At 51.4% G+C, this 23269-nt stretch overlaps 1 protein-coding gene across 1 annotated transcript; it reads left to right on the top strand.

Annotated features, from left to right (window-relative positions):
- Positions 1-5643: 5643 nt before the first annotated feature.
- ERBB3 (erb-b2 receptor tyrosine kinase 3) lies at positions 5644-23182 on the top strand. Its single transcript, XM_030866642.2, has 28 exons — positions 5644-5873; positions 9674-9825; positions 10344-10530; positions 11230-11355; positions 11985-12050; positions 12223-12341; positions 12450-12591; positions 12968-13081; positions 13190-13310; positions 14923-14996; positions 15136-15226; positions 15473-15678; positions 15883-16015; positions 16223-16313; positions 16538-16692; positions 17097-17150; positions 17495-17636; positions 18237-18356; positions 18482-18580; positions 18771-18956; positions 19115-19270; positions 19512-19587; positions 19770-19916; positions 20228-20325; positions 20422-20610; positions 20771-20842; positions 21052-21346; positions 21534-23182. The coding sequence occupies exons 1-28, from the start codon at positions 5792-5794 to the stop codon at positions 22055-22057; spliced, it is 4017 nt and encodes a 1338-aa protein (XP_030722502.1). The 5' UTR covers positions 5644-5791; the 3' UTR covers positions 22058-23182.
- Positions 23183-23269: the final 87 nt, after the last annotated feature.

Below are 23269 nucleotides of genomic sequence, written 5' to 3'. Positions count from 1 at the left end.
TAGTTGTGGCACTCGGGTTCAGTAGTTGTGGCTCCCGGGCTCTAGAGCACAGGCTCAGTAGTTGTGGCACATGGGCTTAGTTGCTCAGCGGCATGTGGGATCTTCCTGGACCAGGGCTCGAACCCGTGTCCCCTGAATTGGCAGGCAGATTCTTAACCACTGCACCACCAGGGAAGTCCCAGAAATTATTTTTTATTTTTATTTTTTGCCCCAAGGCATGTCGGATCTTATTTCCCTGACCAGGCATCAAATCCGCACCCCCTACATTGGAAAGATGGAGTCTTAACCACTGGACTGCCAGGGAAGTCCCCAGAAATCTTTTTAATGTTCTTATTAGTTGTAATTGTGTATGTGCGGTTTTGTTTGTTTGTTTTTGCATTAATCACTCTTGCAGGGGCTCTTTTGTTTTTGTTTTTTGGTGCGGGGGCCGCACCGGGTGTGCATTCAGGATCTTAGTTCCCCACCAGGGATCGAACCAGCACCCCCTGTAGTGGAAGCCTGGAGTCTTAACCACTGGACCGCCAAGGAAGTCCCTGCAGGGGCTTTATGTTAAATGAAACTTACTTGGCATATACGTTTTACCTCTTCTAAGTGTTTATTTAACAAGGTCCATTTCAAAGGATTCTGTATGTAAAATACCTCCCCTGAAGTTTTCTCCCCTAAAAAATAACTTTTTAAAAAAATGCCTAGTTTTTCTAACTATGTAGTACTAGAATTTTTTAGTATTAAAAATTTACTACTATCGGGACTTCCCTAGTGGTGCAGTGGTTAAGAATCCACCTACCAATGCAGGGGACACAGGTTCGAGCAAGGGACACGGGCTCAAGCCCTAGTCGGGGAATATCCCACATGCCATGGAGCAGCTAAGCCCGTGTGCCACAACTACTGAGCCTGCGCTCTAGAGCCCGCGAGCCACAATCACTGAACTCGTGAACCACAACTACTGAAGCCCGTTCGCCTAGAGCCCATGCTCCACAACAAGAGAAGCCACTGCAATGAGAAGCACGCGCACTGCAACGAGGAGTAGCCCCTCTCGCCGCAACTAGAGAAAGCCTGCACGCAGCAACAAAGACCCAACTGCAGCCAAAAATAAATAAATTAAAAAAAAATTTTACTACTATCAACAAATGATGCTGGAACAACTGGGCATACACATGCTGGTGTGGGGCAGGGGGAGATAATGGGGAAGGAGGAATTGCCAAAAGGCACAAGGAAATTCTCCTGGGTGATGGATATGTTCATTATTTTGATTGTGGTTATGTATGTCAAAACATCACATTGTAGACTTGATATATGTGCAGTTTATTGTATATTAATTATATCTCAATTATACCTCAATAAATCGTTGCCAGGGTGGGGAAGTCTTTAAACATATCAAGATCAGAAACCATAAGAATAATAGTGACTAATTAGATTATACCAAAATTAAGGATTTCATAATTGACAGCTAATGATAAAATTTAGGAAGAGATATTTGCAATGTCTAAAATCAATGAAGGACTAATATGGTAAATACATATACACTAAACTGCTACAGGGAATTCCCTGGCAGTCCAGTGGTTAGGAGTCGGCACTTTCACTGCCGGGGCCTGGGTTCAGTCCCTGGTAGGGGAAATAAGATCCTGCAAGCCAAGTGGTGCAGCCAAAATAAATAAATGAATAAAATAAACTGCTACAAATCAATTTTTTTAAATGGGAATCTCAATAGAAAAATAGGCAAAGGAGGGCTTCCCTGGTGGCGCAGTGGTTGAGAGTCCGCCTGCCGATGCAGGGGACACGGGTTCATGCCCCGGTCTGGGAAGATCCCACATGCCGCAGAGCGGCTAGGCCCGTGCTGAGCCTGCGCGTCCGGAGCCTGTGCTCCGCAACGTGAGAGGCCACAACAGTGAGAGGCCCACGTACCGCAAAAAAAAAAAAAAAGAAAGAAAAGAAAAAGAAAAATAGGCAAAGGAAAATGAATAGGCAATTCATAAAAGGAAAACCAAAAGTAAGAAAAAATTTGAGATGTTCAAACACATTAAAGAAATGCAATGAGATTTTTTGTTGTTGTTGTTGTTGTTGTATGTGGGCCTCCCACTGTTGTGGCCTCCCCTGTTGCGGAGCACAGGCTCCGGAAGCGCAGGCTCAGCGGCCATGGCTCACGGGCCCAGCTGCTCCGCAGCATGTGGGATCTTCCCGGACCGGGGCACGAACCCACGTCCCCTGTATCGGCAGGCGGACTCTCAACCACTGTGCCACTAGGGAAGCCCTTTGTGTGTGTGTGTGTGTGTGTGTGTGTGTGTGTGGCAATGAGGTATTTTTAATTCATGGCAACTTGGAAATTTGAGTAATGTCAAGGACTTCCCTGGTGGTGCAGTGGTTAAGAATCTGCCTGCCAATGTAGGGGACACGGGTTCGAGTCCTGACTCGGGAAGATCCCACATGCCATGGAGAAACTAAGTCCGTGTGCCACAACTACTGAACCCACATACCACAACTATTGAAGCCTGTGTGCCTAAAGCCCGTGCTCCAGAGAAGCCACTGCAATGAGAAGCCTGCACTCAGCAAGGAAGAGCAGCCCCTGAGAGCCACAACTAGAGAAAGCCCCGCGGGCAGCAACGAAGACCCAACGCAGCCAAAAATAAATAAATAAAAATAACGTCAAGTATTGGCAAGAAGGTTGGGATATAGAAATCCCATTATTAATGGTGTGACATTCCAGAGACTGTGGAGCTCAATATGCAGAAGAAATTATCACAGAAACAAAGCAGACATGTGCGTACAAGGATATTTATTGCAGCATCGCTTGTGGTAGCAGGAAGCTGGAGGCAATCATTGGAGTAGTGAACAAATAAAGGATAGGGATTCCCACAATAGAGTATCTTGCAGCAGTTAGGAGCAAAGGACTAGAAGGCCATGAGGGGCGTGGTCAGAGAAAGTTTGTTTTGTTTTATTTTTTTAAGATGGTAGATATTACAGCATACTTGTATGCTAATAGGAATGATCTAGTAGAGAGAAAAATTGATAATACAGGAGAAAGGGGATAATACAGGAAAAAGACAAGAAGAAATGGACTGACGGGGCTTCCCTGGTGGCTCAGTGGTTAAGAATCCGCCTGCCGGTGCAGGGGACATGGGTTCGAGCTCTGGTCCCAGAAGATCCCACATGCCGCGGAGCAACTAAGTCTGTGCGCCACCACTACTGATCCTGCACTCTAGAGCCCGCGTGCCATAACTACTGAGTCCGTGTGCCACAACTACTGAAGCCCACATGCCTACAGCCCAAGCTCCGGAACAAGAGAAGCCACAGCAATGAGAAGCCCGCGCACTGCAACAAAGTATAGTCCCCGCTCACCACAACTAAAGAAGGCGGGTGCAGCAACGAAGACCCAATGCAGCCAAAAATAAATAAATAAATTAATTAATTAATTAAAGAAATGGACTGAGGTGTAGAACTGGAGGGTGGGGGTGAGGGTGGGGTGAGGGATGGGAATGGGAGAGTGACAGTTAGCTTAAATAGCAGCAATGACAATTCACTGTAACAAGATGGAAGTCAGAATACATAAGTGAGGATGGAGGTAATTTGGCCAGATTGGTGTGAGATAGATAAGGATGTCTTCTTTTGATTACTTTTCACAATAAAACAAGAACCAAAGGAAAAATAAAGGGATGCTGGATAACTGCAGAGAGCGTTCGTAAATAAAGCCTCCCTTCCTTCATTTATTGAGTCAGAGCAGCACCCAACAGAGATGGCCCCTTACTTGTCAGCTTTATCCAATGTTTACATCCCTGATGTTTAGCATAATGTACGGAAGAATGGATACCAGCAAGCACACCTGGCTATCTAGTCGGGGAGGAGAGGGTTAGGGTTGGTGATAACAGGAAGAAATACAGCTAGCTTTCAGTAATGAAGACCTCCCTGTCTTTTCTCAGTAAATACAAACGACAACCTTTAAGTAAATATGACTGCTCTACAAACAAAGAAACTAAGGAGGGTTTCCTCCTTCAGAACCAGAGCCTGAAGACTAACTAAGTCAAGGTGGATGAGTGATAAAATGAAAGTCCCCTTAAGTGCTGTTAGCTCAGTTATCACGGCAGTTTGATTCTGAGCAGGGGAAGCTCCAGTCTCGGAGTGACAGACGAAATCCTAGCAAAAAACCGAAGTCCCTTCTTCTGATCACCTGATCATCTCAGCATTGTCACCGGGTGGATGACCTTGGAGTAGTCTACATTTCCAGTTCTGTAAACTAGAGTGAAGTCCCCTAGGTCACATAATTTTTATGTTAAGTGAAACATTATCTAAGTTGAGGAAGCACTTGAAAACCACGTGGTATATGTATGTATGTGTTAATGTTGCTATTACTATTATGACTGTTATGTAAGTGGTCAGGGCAAGAGCAACGCCCAGAGGGCAAAGGTAGCCTCCAGAGAGGTAGCCTCCCCAGAGAATGGGCCCTCTAGGATGAAGATCGATACAAAGCAAGTTTAAAGAATTTTAGCCAGTAATCTTTGCTCGGAGTGAGAGGTGGAATTTTTCTTAATCAAAGTTGAAATGTTCTCGAAGTCTTCAGGCTTGAAACTCCGGGGAAGATAATTAGGGTCTCTGGGCAAGATCCGGAATGCAACGCCGTGTGGGGCCTCACTGCCGCCGGTTGGGCACCAGGGGGTGCCCGTCGGATCCACTTGGAGTCTGGCTAGGTTTGGGGCAGCCCCTCGCTGTGCGCCCCACCGCCTCTGGCCAGAATCCTGGAGCTAGTGCTGGAGGTGCCCAGGGTTCATGCCTTTGGGGGACGCAGTCTCTAGTGCCCTCTCCGCGTCCCCCTCCTTCTCCTCTCCAGCGACAGCCCGGGCCCGGAAGGCCTGGGAAAGTGAGCGCCTGTGGTGGGAACGCTGGCCGCCCCGACGGCGCGGTCCGACCCCAGTGTGCAAGGGGAGGCAGCTGTTCTCCCAGGCGGCCTTGGGGGGCAGCAGAGGGGACGGCGACAGGTGCGGGAGCCCCTCCCGGAGTGGAAGTGAAAAGGCGGGCTTCGGGGTCTGTTCCCAGGCTGGAAGCCACCCCCGCCCCCCAACCAAATCCCCGGGAGAGGCCGGGCCGGCGCCGGGTCTGGAGGAGGAAGCGGCCGGAGACACTGCAATTTCACGCGGCCTCTGGGGCTCGGGTTCCTCGGCAGGGTGCATGAGTTATGGGGTTTCGAGGCGGTTCCGGGGAAACTGAGGTGGCCTGAGCGGGCGGCAAAAACACCCTCCCCCTCAAAAACACACTCGGAGAGAAGCATTCACATTCAGACGGAAAATCCCCCAAGTGACCCAACCGGCTAGGGGAGTTGAGTGATTTGGTTAGTGGGCGAGGCCAACTTGCAGGGGGTCGGGCTTTGGAGCGCTCTCCCCACCCCCATTACCTTTCTCCTTTGGAAGCATTTGGGGGCGTTTGGAATCTTGGCCTCCCCTTACTTCAGCTCCCGGAGAAAAATTAGGGCGAGACCCGTCCTGGATCTGCGCGGCCAAGTTGCCGGGCACTGGGGCGTGGGGCGCGCTCGGGGCGGGCCGCAGAGGCTCCAGCAATCGCTACTCCAGCCTCGCGCCCGAGGGGGCGCGGCCGAGATTCACCCCCTCCCCCTGCGCTCCCTTGCAGACTACACCCCTCCCCTGCCATCCCGCCCCAAACTCCGGCTCCGGCTCCGGTTGCAGTTTGCAACCTCCTCTGCCGCCGCTACCAAGTCTCCGGCGGCTCAGGTGGCTCCGCTTAGATGTCCTAGTCCAGGGCCGCCCCCCGGCCGGATTGGGCTGGGCTCCCCTCACTCTCCGCTGGAGTCATGAGAGCGAACGGGGCTCTGCAGGTGCTGGGCTTCCTCCTCAGCCTGGCCCGGGGCTCCGAGGTGGGCAACTCGCAGGCAGGTAAGCGGTGCGGGAGCACCGGCAGGCTCGGAACCTGGGATTCCGAGACAAATTCGCGGGGTGCCGGAGGCCAGGGGCAGGAGCTCGGGCTGTGCGAGGCTGGGGGTGCGGAGCCCCGGCGCGCTGGGGCCCCCTGGGCGGAGACCGTCAGGATCAGGTTCTCGGCGTGGTCCGGGCGGGGACGGGATTCCCGAACCACTACCTTGCCCCGGCCACCTCCTCCCTGCCGTGTCGCGGACCCTCTGATTTGTCTCTCCGGATAGGGCTGATGCCGAAACAGTTCACACTTCTGAGGGGCCCTGCAGGGAGGGGAGCTGGGACCTCCATTCTGTAAACGTGAGGGGATGATTGGAGGTGGAGATCTTGGAAAGAGCGGGTCAGGGAAGGGGGGGGTTCTCGGTTTGTTCCCAACCTCCTGCCCCCAGGGGCTCAAAAACCTCCAGTTTTGTTGTTTTGCCGGCAGGGCGGAGCTGTGGAAGGGGGGAGGTTGTTGTTGTCTACTGTTGGAAAACAAGAGAGGCACCTCCTCTTCCGTGAGTGGGCCTGCCCTGTGGAGAGCTGAGATTAACCCAAGGGCCAAGTCCAGGTGACAGCAGGGTGAGAGGCCCCGCAGAGGCTGACTGGCCTCTTTCTCTCAAAATAATAAAGTTAGCTGGTCCCCGACTTGACCAAACTTTTTTGTCAAGACCCAGATCAATTCAACTAATACTTATTGAGCATCTACTATGTACAAAGCACTGAGCCAGGAGCTATAGGGTCAAGGACTTCCAGACGCTATTTCTCTCTGTCTTTTCTCTCGCCAACCTGAGGGCCAACAGGGCACCTGTCCTGTCTTCTGAGCTCCCTGTCCTTGGGGTGGGGCATCCTTCTTAGGCCCAGAGTCACCCCCACCCCCATTCTGTTTATTGTCTGGCTGTCTCTAGCAGTCTAGACAAGAGTCAGATTGCTCCTCTGTTCCTCCTCCCACTCCCATGCCAGCTGAGCCCACCTCTTTGGGGTGTCTCTGGGACCATGGACACCTGAGGGGTGCTGGGGTTGCTGGCACTGGAGGAACCCTGTTGATTTCCTCCCCTCCCCCCAGATCTCGGCTTGGGGTTTGGCACAGTCAGGGCCCCTTCCCCAGGGTGGGAGTGGGAGAAACACCTGTGCTTCCCTCACAGTTGCTGGGCCTAAATTTAGACCCTGGGATCTTGAGATGTGAACACTCCCAGCTGGTGGAGGGCGGGGGTCTGGGGATTGGAGTGGGAGAGACTGAGTAAAGTGACTGTGTATCACTGTCCCATCCAGACCCCTGGAATCTTCAGCTGGGAACCCAGGAGTCCCAGATCCTGGCCACCTTCCCTGAGGGAGACAGGAGGCAGGCATGGTTGGGTCTCTTTACCCTTTATCTGGATCCTGCAGCCTCTGGGCATCCGGCCCTGTCTCAGTCCTTCTATAGCCCCTTTGTCCTGGCTGTGATGGGGGGTGGGGGACTTTGGAGAGGAGGCCTCTGGTTAAGGAGGGGCTGGAGATTCTTGCTGTGACCCACCCCAGTGCTCTTTACCAAAGGGGGGGTCTGTGCCACTGGCCCTCCCTGTGCCCCTAATCCCTGCGTATAGCAGGGACTTTCTAATTCCCCTACCCCCCCTCTCCTCCCCAAGCTGCCTGGTTCCTCCTCAGAGGTGCTGTTCATACTCTCTTCCCACCCAGCCCTTTGCTCCTATTTGTGTAATATGGACTTTACCCTCAGGGTGGCAGGGAACTGGGATCTCCAACACCGTAGCCTCCCAAGCACAGACACAAAGTTTGCACAAACACATATGGGCAGGTGGAATGGATGGGGCCACCTGAAATCCTTCCAAATAAGGAAACCCAAGGACAGAACCAGTGTAGATTTCTGGGCCAATAGGGGAGCTGTGTACGTGTACAAGTGTGTGTGTGTGTGTGTGTGTGTGTGTGTGTGTGTGTGTGTGTGTACACGCCCACACCCCACTTCCCTGTGCAGAAATCGTGGCTCCCTTATCTGGGGAGAAGGGTTGGCGCCTTCACTTGGAAGAGGGGGTGTCCTGCCAGGAAGGGGGTTGGGGTGGCGCTGTTCCAGAAACGACTAACCTCCTAGTCGTTTCGTTTTCAACCCAAGGACCCTAGAGTTCCCAGGCTCCTCTGGGAGCTCCCAGCCTGTTTACCCCTCTGCTGGGTCTAGCTCACCCCTTTCCCTTCATGGGGTGTGATAGGGAATGGGAGCCCTTCAAAGGTCAGGTGGTCAGACTAGGGGTGCATCAGGGAGGAGGTGTTGGGGCCTCACCAATCTCCCTCCCTCCATTCACTCCTGCCTCCCACTAGGCTGCCACTGCCTCAGGGAAGGGTGGCTGGGACAGGTGGTATCTAACCCCCTCCCCACGGTCTTTCACTGAGCCAGAGGAGAGACAAGTTGTAGGGAGGGCTTCAGGGTCCAACATTTCCCATAGCCCCTATGTCCTCCATACTTACAAAGTAAAGTGAACCCCCAAGACTGACATGCCTCATGTACCTCGAGTCTAGGCTGTCCCTAATGTGAGTGAGAGTGCCATGTTGGAAACATTCTTTTTTTAAATTATTATTAATTAATTTATTTATTTTTGGCTGTGTTGGGTCTTCGTTTTCTGGGCAAGGGCTTTCTCTAGTTGCGGCAAATGGGGGCCACTCTTCATCGCGGTGCGCGGGCCTCTCACTATCGCGGCCTCTCTTGTTGCGGAGCACAGGCTCCGGATGCGCAGGCTCAGCGGCCATGGCTCACGGGCCCAGTTGCTCCACGGCATGTGGGATCTTCCCAGACCGGGGCTCGAACCCGTGTCCCCTGCATTGGCAGGCAGATTCTCAACCACTGCGCCACCAGGGAAGCCCTGGAAGGCTTCTTAATGAATCTCCTCTGACGATGAAATTGGGTAGAAGGCTTAGAATGGAGGCAGTCGGCTGCTGTTTCCATCCGGCTTCTCTGTATTTGCTGAAAAATACTCTAGGGCTGGAAAGTGTGATGCTGAGGGAGCTGGAGTGGGCTGGGACGGGGAGCAGAGTGAGAGGAAAGCCAGAGTTGATGAAGGGGGTGCGAGGTGGGCAGTCAGCTCCCTATCTTCCAGCTTTATAGACAGAGCTCACACTGAGCCCCCCACACTACCACCAGAGGCCCCCTGCCAGTGAGGTCACTCGTCTGAGCCCAAGGCTTGAGGGGAGAGAGGGGGCCAGCGGCTGAGGACAGGGTGTCTGGGGACAGGGTGGGGCAGCCCCCTCCTCCTAAATAGAATCGCCTCATTGTGGGCCGTACCGTGGCCCCAGGCACTGCCCCCGCCCTCTGCCCCCATCCCACCCTCAGTAGACACAATAGGGGCTGTGTGCTGCCCCAAAGAGATATTTATTCCAGGACCTAGAGAGGCAGGATGGGGGTAGAGAAGTGCCCTGGTTGGAGCGGGGGAGGGAAGAGGAGGGTAACCAAGCTGTGGTCCTTTTCTAACTTCTTTCTAGGGAGGGGAAAACAACCCCACATCCTCCTTGATTAACTCCTTAGCATCTAAAGTAGTACCCAGTAGAGGCACAGAGGAGGCCCAGGTGGGAAAAGGCAATCTTTCACCTTCCTGTTCAGGGGGCCAGTGAAGGGATTCTGGGAAAAGAGGAAGTTGAGGCTCTCAGTCTGGCCTTGCCATCTGCCTCTAGGGCGGAGGCTTGGAGGCAGCTGCCTCTGATCGTGCTAAATGTTACTGGAAGAGGGCAACCAAGGGGTGGTCCTGGGGGACAGGGCCGAAAACTTGTGTCCAGGCCTCTGCCATTCTTACCTCCACTTGGAACAGTGTGCCCTGGGACTCTGAATGGGCTGAGTGTGACCGGCGATGCCGAGAACCAGTACCAGACACTGTACAAGCTCTACGAGAGGTGTGAGGTGGTGATGGGGAACCTGGAGATCGTGCTCACAGGACACAATGCTGACCTCTCCTTCCTGCAGGTTAGAGTGCCGACCTCCTTCCTCGACCTCTTCCCCCTTGTCCTCCCTACAGAAGCCTCTTTCCTGTCCTCAGGGCTGGAGTTGAGCATTCCTAAGACTCCATGGTTCCTAAGATCCAAGCCAGTGTGTTTATGGGGCAATGATTGGAATCTGGGGCCTGTGGACTGGTCGCTGTAGCCGGGGATGCACAGGGGCTGGCCCTGAGAAGGGGGCAGGGGCACGTGGGGTTCTGCACCAGGGACCAAGAGGCACCTGAGGAGGTGAGGAAGGGATAAGCAAGGACCCTCCTGGCCTGAGGAGCCCTGAGAAGGAAAGGCTAGGAGCCTAGAATTCCTCGGTTATTTCTACAGCTTGTCTTCACTTGCAGAAGTCGTGTGGCGCCTGCTACTCCCTACTCCAAAACAGGACTTGGAAAAAATTAGAGGAGCTAGAGCTTCCTCAGTGCCTTAGGGAGGGAAAGCGGATTGACACTTCTTGCCCCACTCTCCCTCTCACCCACACGATCTGCTCCATCACAGTGGATCCGAGAAGTGACCGGCTACGTCCTTGTGGCCATGAATGAGTTCTCTACGCTGCCACTGCCCAACCTCCGAGTGGTGCGGGGGACCCAGGTCTACGATGGGAAGTTTGCCATCTTTGTCATGTTGAACTACAACACCAACTCCAGCCATGCTCTGCGCCAGCTCCGCTTTACTCAGCTCACTGGTCAGTTCCTGATGATTCCTTCCAGGCCTGCCCCTCAGCCAACCTGCTGACAGGTGCCTCTTTGATGATGACCCAAGACTGCTCCCTCTAAGTACCCCCGTTCAACGTGCCCACCACCTTGACCACCACGGTCTAAAGGTCCACTCCTCCTTAAATGATAGAGGGTCCTAACAGGGAGCTGAGGCATCTATCCCCAGGGAGGGTCCTTATGTCCTGGTGGGGCTGGAGTTGGAGCTGAGGCTGTTACACATTCTTCTAACTTCCGAGTACAGTGTCCCTTGATGTCCCTCCTTCCCTGGGAATGGGAATCCTCCCTCCCGCCCTCACAAGTCGCCCCAAGCTGGAGGACTAGAGGGGTTAAATACCACCTGGCCACCTTCTGATTCTGCCTGTCCCAGTCAGTTGAAAAACACACAGGTAGGGCACGCGGGGGTGGGGAGGTGTGGATTTGAGTCAGGGATCTACTCTCCTTCTTTCCCTTCCCCTCCCCAACTCGCTAAACCGGATCTGGACAGGTGTCTGAGGGGGAAGGACTTTCTTTTGGCCTGCTCCTCTTACAAGGCGCGCCTCCTCTGCAGTTTGGATTTAATTGGACATATCCGCCTGCCCATGTCCTCTGCTCAGACTGGTGGGGAGGCAGGGAGAAGGAGGACTTCCCTGACTAGCCCTTGACCCCGGCACTTCTCTTCCCTACCTCAGAGATTCTGTCAGGGGGCGTTTACATTGAGAAGAATGATAAACTTTGTCACATGGACACAGTTGACTGGAGGGACATCGTGCGGGACCGAGAAGCCGAGATAGTGGTGAAGGACAATGGCAGGACCTGTGAGTGGCCATGATCAAGACTGCCCCCTTGCCCCCACCCAACCAGAGTGACTCCTTTCCCCTCATCAGTATGTCCCTAATGTGAACCAGCTGCCACTGAACAAACCTTGGGCTCTAACCCAAGGAGCCTGCCAGGAGGGAGCAGGTCAGTCCCCTAGAACCCGAACCGCAGAAGCAGCGTGTGAAGGAAAGGGGCTAAAGAACTCTGTGCTCTGAGTGGGAAGCCAGGTCTCTGGACTGCACATCCATTTCTCTTTCCACTCCTACATCGTTGCTTCTTAGAACCTACCTAGCCCTGACCGCAGTCTGCCACTCCCTGTCCACTCACTCACACATATTCCTACTGGGTTCAGTTTGCCAAGAAGAACCAAATTCCTGGGTTGGGACTGGGCTGAGTGAGGCATGTGCCCCGGGCCCTCCCCTCAGCTGCCCTGTGGGTGGTGTGGAGGCGCGGCTCCACCCCTTGCTGACAGGTTCACTTGAGCCCAGCCCAGCTCCGCTGGGGTAAGGAGGGATGCTGCCCTGGCTCTTCGCTTCCCGGGACTGGGTGCCTGTGTGCTGACATCATACCCTGTTGATCTGAGCAAGCCTTTCTGACAGCCGCTTGTGCTACTTTCCCTCCCAACCAGGTCCCCCCTGTCATGAGGTCTGCAAGGGGCGATGCTGGGGTCCTGGACCAGAAGACTGCCAGACACGTGGGTTTACTTCATTTTAAAGACTTCAAACTCATATACACTTTCATATCCTTGCCCACCCCAGCCTGTGTCGACAGGGGGTAGCGATGAGCCTCTAAGGCAAGAGGGTGAGAGATAGCCTCAGAATTCAGTCCTGTGAGCCCTGACAGCTGTGCTTTCTCTCCGTCCGTAGTGACCAAGACCATCTGTGCCCCTCAGTGTAATGGTCACTGCTTTGGGCCGAACCCCAACCAGTGCTGCCACGACGAGTGTGCAGGGGGCTGCTCGGGCCCTCAGGACACAGACTGCTTTGTACGTACTGTTACCACCGCTTGCCTGTTCTGAAATGGGATGTGGGCTTTGGGGAGGAAGTAGGGGTCCATATGTAACATGAGTCTTATGAGCCTTCTGTGTTCCTAGGCCTGCCGGCTCTTCAATGACAGTGGAGCCTGTGTACGCCAGTGTCCACAGCCTCTTGTCTACAACAAGCTAACTTTCCAGCTGGAACCCAATCCCCACACCAAGTATCAGTATGGAGGAGTTTGTGTAGCCAGCTGTCCCCGTAAGTGTCTGAAGGGAAGGAACAATGGTAGTGGAACGAGGATTTTACATGAAATTTTAGGAGGCAAAATGGATCAAGTTGGGTGGTTAATAGAGGATATAGAGGGCAATTGGTTGTGATCATCTAGTCACCCCTAATGAATGACCCCTATGTCCCGTTCCCGCATCTATCTCCCCATGACTTCCAGCAATTGCTCCTAGCTCTGCTCTTTGGATCCAAAGAGCAAAGGGCCTTTCTAATCCATGAGACAGCACTTAAGGAACCTCGGGTGGTCGATTGGAGCAAATGCAGTGCAGAGCAGGAGGAAGGAGGTTCAGTTAGTTGGTAGTTGGCAGTGTTCCTCCCTCATCTCTAATGGTGCCCTCCTCCCTCCTAGATAACTTTGTGGTGGATCAAACATCTTGTGTCAGGGCTTGTCCTCCTGACAAAATGGAAGTAGATAAAAATGGACTCAAGATATGTGAACCTTGTGGGGGTCTGTGCCCCAAAGGTGAGTAAGAGATGGTAAGGAGTTGGTGAAGAGCTACCCTTTCCCCTGAGCCTACTCAGACTCCACCCCCCACACCCCCTCCCCAGTGAGCCTCTTCTGTGTTTACAGCTTGTGAGGGGACGGGCTCTGGGAGCCGCTTCCAGACTGTGGACTCGAGCAACATTGATGGATTTGTGAACTGCACCAAGATCCTGGGCAACCTGGACTTTCTTATCACCGGCCTCAATGGGTTAGAGATTCTGCTTTCATCCCCTGATCCCCCACCCCATCCACCTGCTCACGGTTCATTGCATTGGTTCAAGCCTTCGTATGTGGAGCTGATCAGGAATCTAGATCATAAAATCTTAGAGGCCACAAAGGACCTGACAGTGCTTAACTCCCCAGCCAGGGCTTGAATCCCCTCAGATACCCCTAAGCAATCCAGCCAGCTGAGTGGCAAGGGACAGGGACGTTGTGTCCTCCTTCTTAAAGGTTTCTAAATGTTCTTACTTAAATTGGATAAAAATCTGTCTCATGACTTCCAGCTGTTTCCCCTAGTTCTGCTTCTTGGTTTGGAGCCACAAAGAGCAAAGGGACATTCTAATCCATAGGACAGCATTTACAGTGAGTGAGTGAGTGAGTGAGTGTGTGTGTGTGAGTGTGTGTGTGAAACGTTAGGGCCACCTGTCTACTTTGGACAAACTTTTAGATCTAAAGTTGCAAAAAATGGTATAAAGATTTCCCATACACTCTTTACTCAGATCCCCCAAATGTTACCAATGTACCACATGTTTATCATTTCTGTCTCTACACACCACACACACTATATATACATGCTCTTGTTTTTCTGAACCACTTGAAGGTAAATTTCCAGACATGGTGTCCCCTCACCCCACTGAAATACACATTTCAGTGTGTATTCCTTGAAAACAAGAACATTTTCTTACAAAACCATAGTACAATTGTTTAAATCGGGAAATTAGCATTGATACAAAATGTTATCTAATCTACAGACCTTAATCACATTTCGCTAATAGTCTTGCTCACGTCCTGGATCACACATTTACATTTGGTGTCTCTTCAGTCTCCTTTAATCTGTCACAGGTCATGACCTTGACATTGCTGATAGAGTACAGGTCAGGTGATTGGTAGTGTGTTCCTCAGTTGGGGTTTATCTAATGTTGCCTCACACTTAGCTTCAAGTTATGCATTTTGATAGGAATACTACAGTTGTATTCTCAGTGCAAAGTATCAAGGAGGCACATGATGTTGATTTGTTCCATCATTGGTGATGATACCTCTGGTCACTTGGTTAAGGGGGCGTCTGCCAGCTTTTCTACTGTAAAGTTACTATTTTCCCTTTGCAATTAATAAGTATCTTGTGGGGAGATATTTGCCTGAAGCAGTTTTTATGAGAATTGCCAAATGATGATTTTCTAACTCCATTATTCCTCCTGTATTTATTTGTAGGCATTCTCGTGTGAGGGAGAGCCTTCCCTTCCTGTTTATTTACTTACTTGTTTGTGTGTTTAATCTGTGTGGATACTTGTTTTAGTCAACATTTCAGAGTCTCTTACAATCATCATTCCAGTTGTCCTTGGTCTGTTCATTGTGGGGCCCCTTCATGATGGCTCCTGTGTTCTTTGGGCTTATACCCCTCATTCTTTGAGCATTTCCTTACTTTTTTGCACAGGATGCTGTAGGCTCATGTTATATTTCTCCTGCCTCAGCCATTTCTCCCAAGAGTCCTGTTTCCTTTTAGTGGAGAACGCTGTTTGGAAACTAAGTTCTGAGGCTAGGCGTGCTCACTGCTACTTGGTTATGCCTCTACCTTGTTGACTGGTTTTTACTGTTCTCCTCAGAGACCCCTGGCACAAGATACCTGCTCTGGACCCTGAGAAGCTCAATGTCTTCCGGACAGTGCGGGAGATCACAGGTGAATGGGAGGAGAGCCTGCCCTTACTGAGTATACCACTTGAGAAAATCATGTGCCAGGCGTCAGGGGAGGGACCGGGCAAACCTGAGGAAGGAAGGGGAGAGGCTCCCCACTCATGTGCCCCTCTCCAACCCCTCAGGTTACCTGAACATCCAGTCCTGGCCTCCCCACATGCACAATTTCAGTGTCTTTTCCAACCTGACGACCATTGGGGGCCGAAGCCTCTACAAGTGAGTAAGGGGTGTGGAGGTCGTCGCATCTCCAGGCAAAGAACCCAGTTTCTCAGGCATCCTTGAGTGAAATGCAAGGCATGGTCTCATACAGTGGGAGTTTGATGGGGCAAAGGCTAAAGGAGGGGGGAGTCCCTCTCAGTGGGTTGATTAGCCCAGAGCAAATTTGTTGGATGGAAATGAATCCACTGCGTGCTCAGGTTTTCCTCTGTAGTCTCCCCTCTCATCCAGTCTCCTTGTTCTCAGCCGGGGCTTCTCACTGTTGATCATGAAGAATTTGAATGTAACATCTCTGGGCCTCCGATCCTTGAAAGAAATTAGTGCTGGGCGTATCTACATAAGTGCCAATCGACAGCTCTGCTACCACCATTCTTTGAACTGGACCAGGCTGCTTCGGGGGCCTTCGGAAGAGAGACTGGACATCAAGCATAATCGGCCCCGCAGAGACTGCGGTGAGGGAAAGGGCCCACGGACGGGGCGGTGGAATCAGGCAGGAGAGGGGTATAAGGGCTGCTCTGCCCTGCAAGTGGGAGTAGGGATGGGGGACAGAGCCAAGGAGAGGGGGACATTAGGCTGGAAGCAGTAATGAGCAAGAGTTCAGGAACAGGCTTGTTAGGAGACCTCAGACTCCTCCTAACCCACCCCTTCCTTTCCAGTGGCAGAAGGCAAAGTGTGTGACCCACTGTGCTCCTCTGGGGGATGCTGGGGCCCAGGCCCCAGTCAGTGCCTATCTTGCCGAAACTACAGCCGAGGAGGTGTCTGTGTGACCCACTGCAACTTTCTGAATGGGTACAGTGAGGGGGGAGAGTCAAGAAGGGGTTGGGGGATGGACCCAAGGGATGGAGCTGTTCACGTGGCACCTGAAAGCCTTTAGACAACTTTCTGTATATGCCTTGGTGGGAATTAGGTAGGAGGCCCTGTGGTTGGGAGATCAGAGCATAAAGGTCAGGCCTTGGAAGTGACCCACCTCCCTTTACCCCCGGCCCCCCACTGCAGGGAGCCTCGTGAGTTTGCCCATGAAGCTGAATGCTTTTCCTGCCACCCGGAATGCCAACCCATGGAGGGCACTACCACGTGCAATGGCTCGGTACAGTAGCAGCACCAGGATCTCTAAGGGAGAGAGGGCGGGGCAACACTGGAGGGTCTAGGGAATGATATGGCCAAATTTCAAGGCCATAGAGAGGCACAGGGAGGTCAGATAATGCTAGGGTCTGTGAATGGAGGATCCTAAATGGCTGGGCTAGTTCTTGTTGGGAAGTGTGGAATTGATCTTGGAATACCATACTTCCTGACCTTCTCTCTTCCACCCAGGGCTCTGATGCTTGTGCCCAGTGTGCCCATTTTCGAGATGGGCCCCACTGTGTGAGCAGCTGCCCCTTTGGAGTCCTCGGTGCCAAGGGCCCCATCTATAAGTACCCAGATGCTCAGAATGAATGTCGGCCCTGTCATGAGAACTGCACCCAGGGGTCAGTGATGGGATGATAAAAGGGTGTTGGCAGAGGGGTAAGAGTACAGAACTAGAGGGAAAGAAGATGGTGAGGAGAGCAGAAAGAAAGAAGGAACTATGACTTAAGAACCACTCCCAGCTGTGTAGTGAAGGATTGGAGAAAGGGAAACTCAGTAACAGCACAAAATGACGCTACAATTTGGGGAACCTGGAATAACCTCAGCTCAGGGGAGTTTCATTCAAGAGAGGGACTCAGGGAGGATTGGTGAGCCAGAGATGGGAGCCATGTCTTGGGATATGCTTTGGGCTTCAGGATGGGATGCCATGGTAGGGTCTGAAACAATGTACGTTGAGAGTGTTGGAATTGAGCTTCCTGTGGAAGTTTACCAAGCTCCCATTTAAGGAGGTGACTTTCTTCTCCAGGTGTAAGGGACCAGAGCTACAAGACTGTTTAGGCCAAACACTGGCACTGATCAGGTATGGTGGGCTTGGAGATTTAGGGAGCTGGGAATATTTGGGGAAGGGCCGTTACCTCCTGGGAAGATTAAGTCTCTATTCATTCTGGCCCTCTATATACAGGCTACTATCACTGGACCTGGGGACACAAGAATCCAGGCTTCTGGTCTTCCCTTCCTAAGATTAACTTGCAGTAGTCTTGGGGTGGAGATTGAGGTTAACCCCTTCATATTGCTCAAGGATATATGTAGATGTGAATGTTAACTTCTTGCCCCAGATCTGCGCTATACCTTTAGTACAGGTGTAAATGACATTTGTAAGGGAAGTGTAGACCCAGGATAATTCTGGGCTTCTCTGTCCCACAGCAAAACCCATCTGGCAATGGCTTTAACAGTGGTAGTAGGATTGGCAGTGATTTTCCTGATCCTGGGCAGCACTTTTCTCTATTGGCGTGGGCGCCGGATTCAGAATAAGAGGGCTATGAGGCGCTACTTGGAACGGGGTGAGGTGAGTGCCTAGCTTACCCTTGAAACATACCCTATACCATCACCCTTTAAGATCCTCTTCCTTCCCCAGAGCTTTGATCCCTTTCTTCAAGGAGGTAGTATGGTCCATTAGAAAGGACTCTGGCCAGAGAAATGGGAGACATGAATTCTAGTCCTGATTTTGCCATTAATATGCTGTATGACTTTGAAGAAGTTAGCTTCCTTCTCTGTGCCTCAGTTTATGCATGTATACAGAGGAAATAATAACATTCATCCTTACAAGGTGGCTGTAAGGGTAAAAGGGGATGATGTATGTGAAAGTGCTTTGAAAAACAGAGAGAATTGTATAAAAGTACTCAAGGTGATAGTATTACCAACTCTCTCCCAACAAAGGGAAAACCTGACCCTCTTGATTTCTGGTCTCATGAACACAAACGACTTCCTCAATCCTCAGGTCTTTTATTCCCCCATATGCCTGCAATGCTTTCCAAGACTAGAGACATTCCTCTTCCTGCTCCCACCCCTTTGGGCTTTGCTGCTCTTGGCATCCACCTCTGGGGAGGGGGTTGGAGAGGGACATGGGAGTGGGCTTTCCTGAGTACCTCCTTTCCATCTGTTCCAGAGCGTAGAGCCTCTGGATCCCAGTGAGAAGGCTAACAAAGTCTCGGCCAGAATCTTCAAGGAAACAGAGCTGAAGAAGCTTAAAGTGCTGGGCTCGGGCGTCTTCGGAACTGTGCACAAAGTGAGTGGCCCACAGGAAGTCTGGGGAGGTGGGAAAAGGATCTAGGGCAAAGGAGGGAAAGATTCAGAGACAGGACTAGCCTGGGGAGAATGACCTTAGGCTGACTCCTGCCCAAAATTTCCCAGGGAGTGTGGATTCCTGAGGGTGAATCGATCAAGATTCCAGTCTGCATTAAAGTCATTGAGGACAAGAGTGGACGGCAAAGTTTTCAAGCTGTGACGGACGTAAGTGAAGGCAGGGTGTTCTGTGTGCCACTAGGAGAGGGTTGATATTAGATACGATTATGTAGAAGCACGGTCTCGTGTTAGCAGATACTGTGTTAGCCATGTTGATGTCTTCGAATGTTGGGGGAGCCCTGGTCTGGTTTTATGTGACCCTGTTTGTTCCCAGGATGACCCTTCTTGTGTCTCTTAGCATATGCTGGCCATTGGCAGCCTCGACCATGCTCACATTGTACGGCTGCTGGGACTGTGCCCAGGGTCATCTCTGCAGCTCATCACTCAGTACCTGCCTCTGGGCTCCCTGCTGGATCATGTGAGACAACACCGTGGGGCACTGGGGCCACAGCTGCTGCTCAACTGGGGAGTACAAATTGCCAAGGTGAGAGGAGACTGGAGGAGTTCTAAGATGAAACTGCCTGTGGGCCCACAGGGAGGGGACCAGGAGGTTCAAGTGTTGAGAGGTGCCTTAGGGTTTGAGGTGATTCTGAAGCTCAAGGACCAATTTCCCCAACCTTGAGAATACTTCCTTCCCTATAGGGAATGTACTACCTTGAGGAACATGGTATGGTGCACAGGAACCTGGCTGCCCGAAATGTGCTACTGAAATCACCTAGTCAGGTTCAGGTGGCAGATTTTGGGGTTGCTGACTTGCTGCCCCCTGATGATAAGCAGCTACTGCACAGTGAGACCAAGGTAAGGTGACACAAAGGCTGGGTAAGGAGGCAGGGGTGGAGTGAAGCATGGGGACGGGAAGTACTCTGTGGTCTCTTTGAGAGGCTAGCAGATGCTGCAGGGTTAGTCCAAGGAGAAGAACCTGGAGATGCCAGAAATAAAAGTTTAGAGAGCAGCAAAGAACGACGGAGAACATGGGTTTAGAAATGCTAAGAAAATGTGTGGAAATCAGCTGGTGACACCTTTGTCTTTAATCCCCCAGACTCCAATTAAGTGGATGGCCCTCGAGAGTATCCACTTTGGGAAATACACACACCAGAGTGACGTCTGGAGCTATGGTCAGTCCATCTGGATGCCCACCATACCATCACTGGTCCAAATTCCAAAGATGCCTTTTGAGACCCTTTCTTAGAATCTCTAAGCCCTTCAGATCCTGGGTCAGATCAAGTTCTGCCTTCTCTTCATCTGCATGCCCATGTCTACTATTTTGCCATCAACTAGTCATGTCTTCCTATACCAGGAGTGACAGTTTGGGAGCTGATGACCTTTGGGGCAGAGCCCTATGCAGGGCTGCGACTGGCTGAAGTACCAGATCTGCTGGAGAAGGGGGAGCGGTTGGCACAGCCCCAGATCTGTACCATTGACGTCTACATGGTCATGGTCAAGTGTGAGTTACCTGCTGATTTCAGCCTTTTTTTTTTTACTCCATTATTGCTTCATTGGACTGAAAACCTAAAAAGCATAGATAAACAATGCTCAGTGATGAAAAGTGAATACCCAGGACAGCGGTGCATGCCCCAAACGGTCTCCGCCCAATAAACACTAAGCACTCTCCACATTATTGATGCCAATGGCATCTACGTGGATGTCAGGCTCCCCACACGAAGATGAGGGAACAAAGCGTCAGCCATTTTCTAAGTAGCTTCCCTCCCTACTCCACTCCCCTCTTATCGCTCTCCTTCCTACATCTTACCCCAGGTTGGATGATTGATGAGAACATTCGCCCAACCTTTAAAGAACTAGCCAATGAGTTCACCAGGATGGCCCGAGACCCACCACGGTACCTGGTCATAAAGGTGAGTGGAGATTAGGAGGTGCCAAGGAGATCTAGAGAAAAGGGAACTTGGCTGGAACCAGGATGTACCTTAACAATCAACCACCTGCCCTCACAGAGAGAGAGTGGGCCTGGAATTCCGCCTGGGGCAGAGCCCCCTGCTCTAACAAACAAGGAACTGGAGGAAGTAGAGCTGGAGCCAGAACTAGACCTAGACCTGGAGTTGGAGGCAGAGGAGGAGAACTTGGCAACCACACTAGGCTCTGCCCTTAGCCTGCCACTTGGAACACTTACTCGGCCACGTGGGGTGAGATTTTCCAGTTTCCCAAGACTTTCTGCACCCTAAGCCCTCTGTACACCTGCGCCCTCACGAATCCCACAGATGTCCATATTAACTATTCAAAGGCCGCTGTGGTGAGTAGATTTCTCTCTTAATCTAAACTTCTTCCTCACTTGTTTCATCCTAGAGCCAGAGCCTTGTAAGTCCATCATCGGGATATATGCCTATGAACCAGGGGAATCTTGGGGAGGCTGCCCAGGTAAGGTCTGTCTCTTTAAGAGGATGCCAAGAGGCTGGGTGGCAGTGTCTTAGGATTGATAGGGGTAGTGTGGGAGACTTTAGAAACCTCTGAGGTTTAATCAGTGTCCTACAAAACAGAAGGCACTGAACGACCCAAGCTCCTTCTAAACAAATCTCTCTTCTTCCCTCATTTCTGTGTAAATCTCCATGTATTATTTTCCTCCTTAGAAGTCTGCAGTTCGTGGGTGTAGTGAACGGTGCCACCGTCCAGCCTCTCTGCACCCAGTGCCACGGGGACGCCTGGCATCAGAGTCATCGGAGGGCCATGTGACAGGCTCTGAGGCCGAGCTCCAGGAGAAGGTATCCATGTGTAGAAGCCGGAGCCGGAGCCCACGGCCACGAGGAGACAGTGCCTACCATTCCCAGCGCCACAGCCTGCTTACTCCTGTCACCCCACAGTCCCCACCAGGGTTAGAGGAAGAGGATGTCAATGGTTATGTCATGCCAGATGCACACCTCAAAGGTGCCTGACTTTCTGTAGCGCTTTCCTCAAATCTTTCTCTAATCCTCCTTCCACAGGCTCCTCTTGATCCTTCTGTCTTCTCTGATCATATCCCTCCCTATTCATTTTTTCCTAAGACTCCCCCACTCCTCACTGCCTATTACAATGAAGTAATACCACATACCTAGCCTCTCTTCTCAACCCTCAGGCACCTCCTCCCGGGAAGGCACCCTTTCTTCAGTGGGTCTCAGTTCTGTCCTGGGTACTGAAGAAGAAGATGACGACGACGAGTATGAATACATGAACCGGAGGAGAAAGTGCAGTTCATCTCGTCCCCCTAGGCCAAGTTCCCTTGAGGAGCTGGGTTACGAGTACATGGATGTGGGATCAGACCTCAGTGCTTCCCTGGGCAGCACACAGAGTTGCCCGCTCAACCCCGTGCCCACCATGCCCAACGCCAGCACAACTCCGGATGAAGATTATGAATATATGAATCGGCGACGTGGTGGAGGAGGTCCTGGGGGGGATTATGCAGCCATGGAGGCCTGCCCAGCAGCTGAGCAAGGGTATGAAGAAATGAGAGCTTTCCAGGGGCCTGTACACCATGGCCCCCAGGTCCATTATGCCCGCCTCAAAACTCTACGTAGTTTAGAAGCCACTGACTCTGCCTTTGATAACCCCGATTACTGGCATAGCCGGCTTTTCCCCAAGGCTAATGCCCAGAGAACATAACCCCTGCTCACTGAGGTACTCAGGGAGCATCTGATGGCAGCTAGTGCCTCTGGAGGGTACCCCTCTTCTCCTTAGTCTGTCTCCCTCACAGATCTCAGCCCCATTTCCCTAGTCCTAGACAATTCCAATCAACCTTTGGAGGCCTTAAACACTCGGACACAAAATTCTTGTGGTATTAGCCAGCTTTGCACTTTTTCTCTTTCCCAAACCCAGGAAAGGAGATGGTTTTCCCTATTTTATGTGCTTTCCCAGTCCCATTCCTCAACTTCCTTGGGGGAACTCCCTGGCGATATGAAGGATTACTCCCCATGTCCCTTTCTCTTAGACTCTGACTTGTTGAGACTAGGCTTTAAAGTGTGCCTTTGTTGCCCATCAGACTTCGAAGGAAGAGGAAAGGGGGAAACCTGGCAGGGGAAAGCAAAATTTTGGCTTGTGACCCTTAACCCCCTAGAAAAAATGAGAAGCTTAAAATCTTGTGAAGAGGTTGGGAGTAGATATTAATGATTACTATTAACTGAGCATTTACTATGTGTTGAGCATCATGCTAAACTTTACCAACATTATCTAACTTAATCCTTGACACCAATTCTGTATGCTAGGTATTATCCCATTTTACAAATAAGGAAACTGAGCCTTAAAGAGATTAAGTAAATCAAATAGCAGGTCCGGATTCAAGATTTTCCAATGCATGTGCTCTTACTGTAAAGTATCAAGGAAAACTGATATATAAGTCAGAGCCCTTGAAGGGGCATTGTCTTCTTGTTTTTGCACTGAATCAAGTCTAACTCCAGCAACTACAGCCTGCTCCTACACCCAGACTTCTTATCTCAGAAGGTGGGAGTAGGGGGTGGTCAGAAGGAAAAATAACTGGGCATCTCTGTGTAAACCATAACCTACATGTGCTGTATATGATCTCCACCCAAGGGACGGATTCACAGTGGTCCCAAGAGCCACTTTTAGGAGCTATTCTCATCCAGTAGTGGGAAGCTTCCAGGTGGCATAGAAAGAGGACCCAGCTTCAGACTTCTGTCCCCATGGATGGGAAACTGGGGGTATCTGTTGTTAGCCCTGAAGTTTTTTTGTTTTGTTTTTATACGTCTGAATAAAAATGCCAACGTTTTTGCAGCTTCTTGTCTGTCAAATAAAAACCTTTAGTGTGTGAGGTAGACCGCCCCTTTTCTCTGTCCCTCAGCAGTGGATAGCTACCACTAT

Source organism: Globicephala melas, chromosome 10, assembly GCF_963455315.2.
Source record: "Globicephala melas chromosome 10, mGloMel1.2, whole genome shotgun sequence".
NCBI lineage: Eukaryota > Metazoa > Chordata > Mammalia > Artiodactyla > Delphinidae > Globicephala > Globicephala melas.
Note: the sequence above shows the minus strand (reverse complement) of the source record. Positions and strands in the feature narration are given on the sequence as shown.

Excerpts from the sequence above, each read along its gene's own strand:
- ERBB3 (XM_030866642.2), top strand. The coding sequence starts at position 5,792 with ATGAGAGCGAACGGGGCTCTGCAGGTGCTGGGCTTCCTCCTCAGCCTG. Across the intron at positions 11,356-11,984 it reads GAAGGACAATGGCAGGACCT|GTCCCCCCTGTCATGAGGTC; the intron begins GTGAGTGGCCAT and ends CCTCCCAACCAG. Across the intron at positions 19,588-19,769 it reads GAGTGACGTCTGGAGCTATG|GAGTGACAGTTTGGGAGCTG; the intron begins GTCAGTCCATCT and ends TTCCTATACCAG.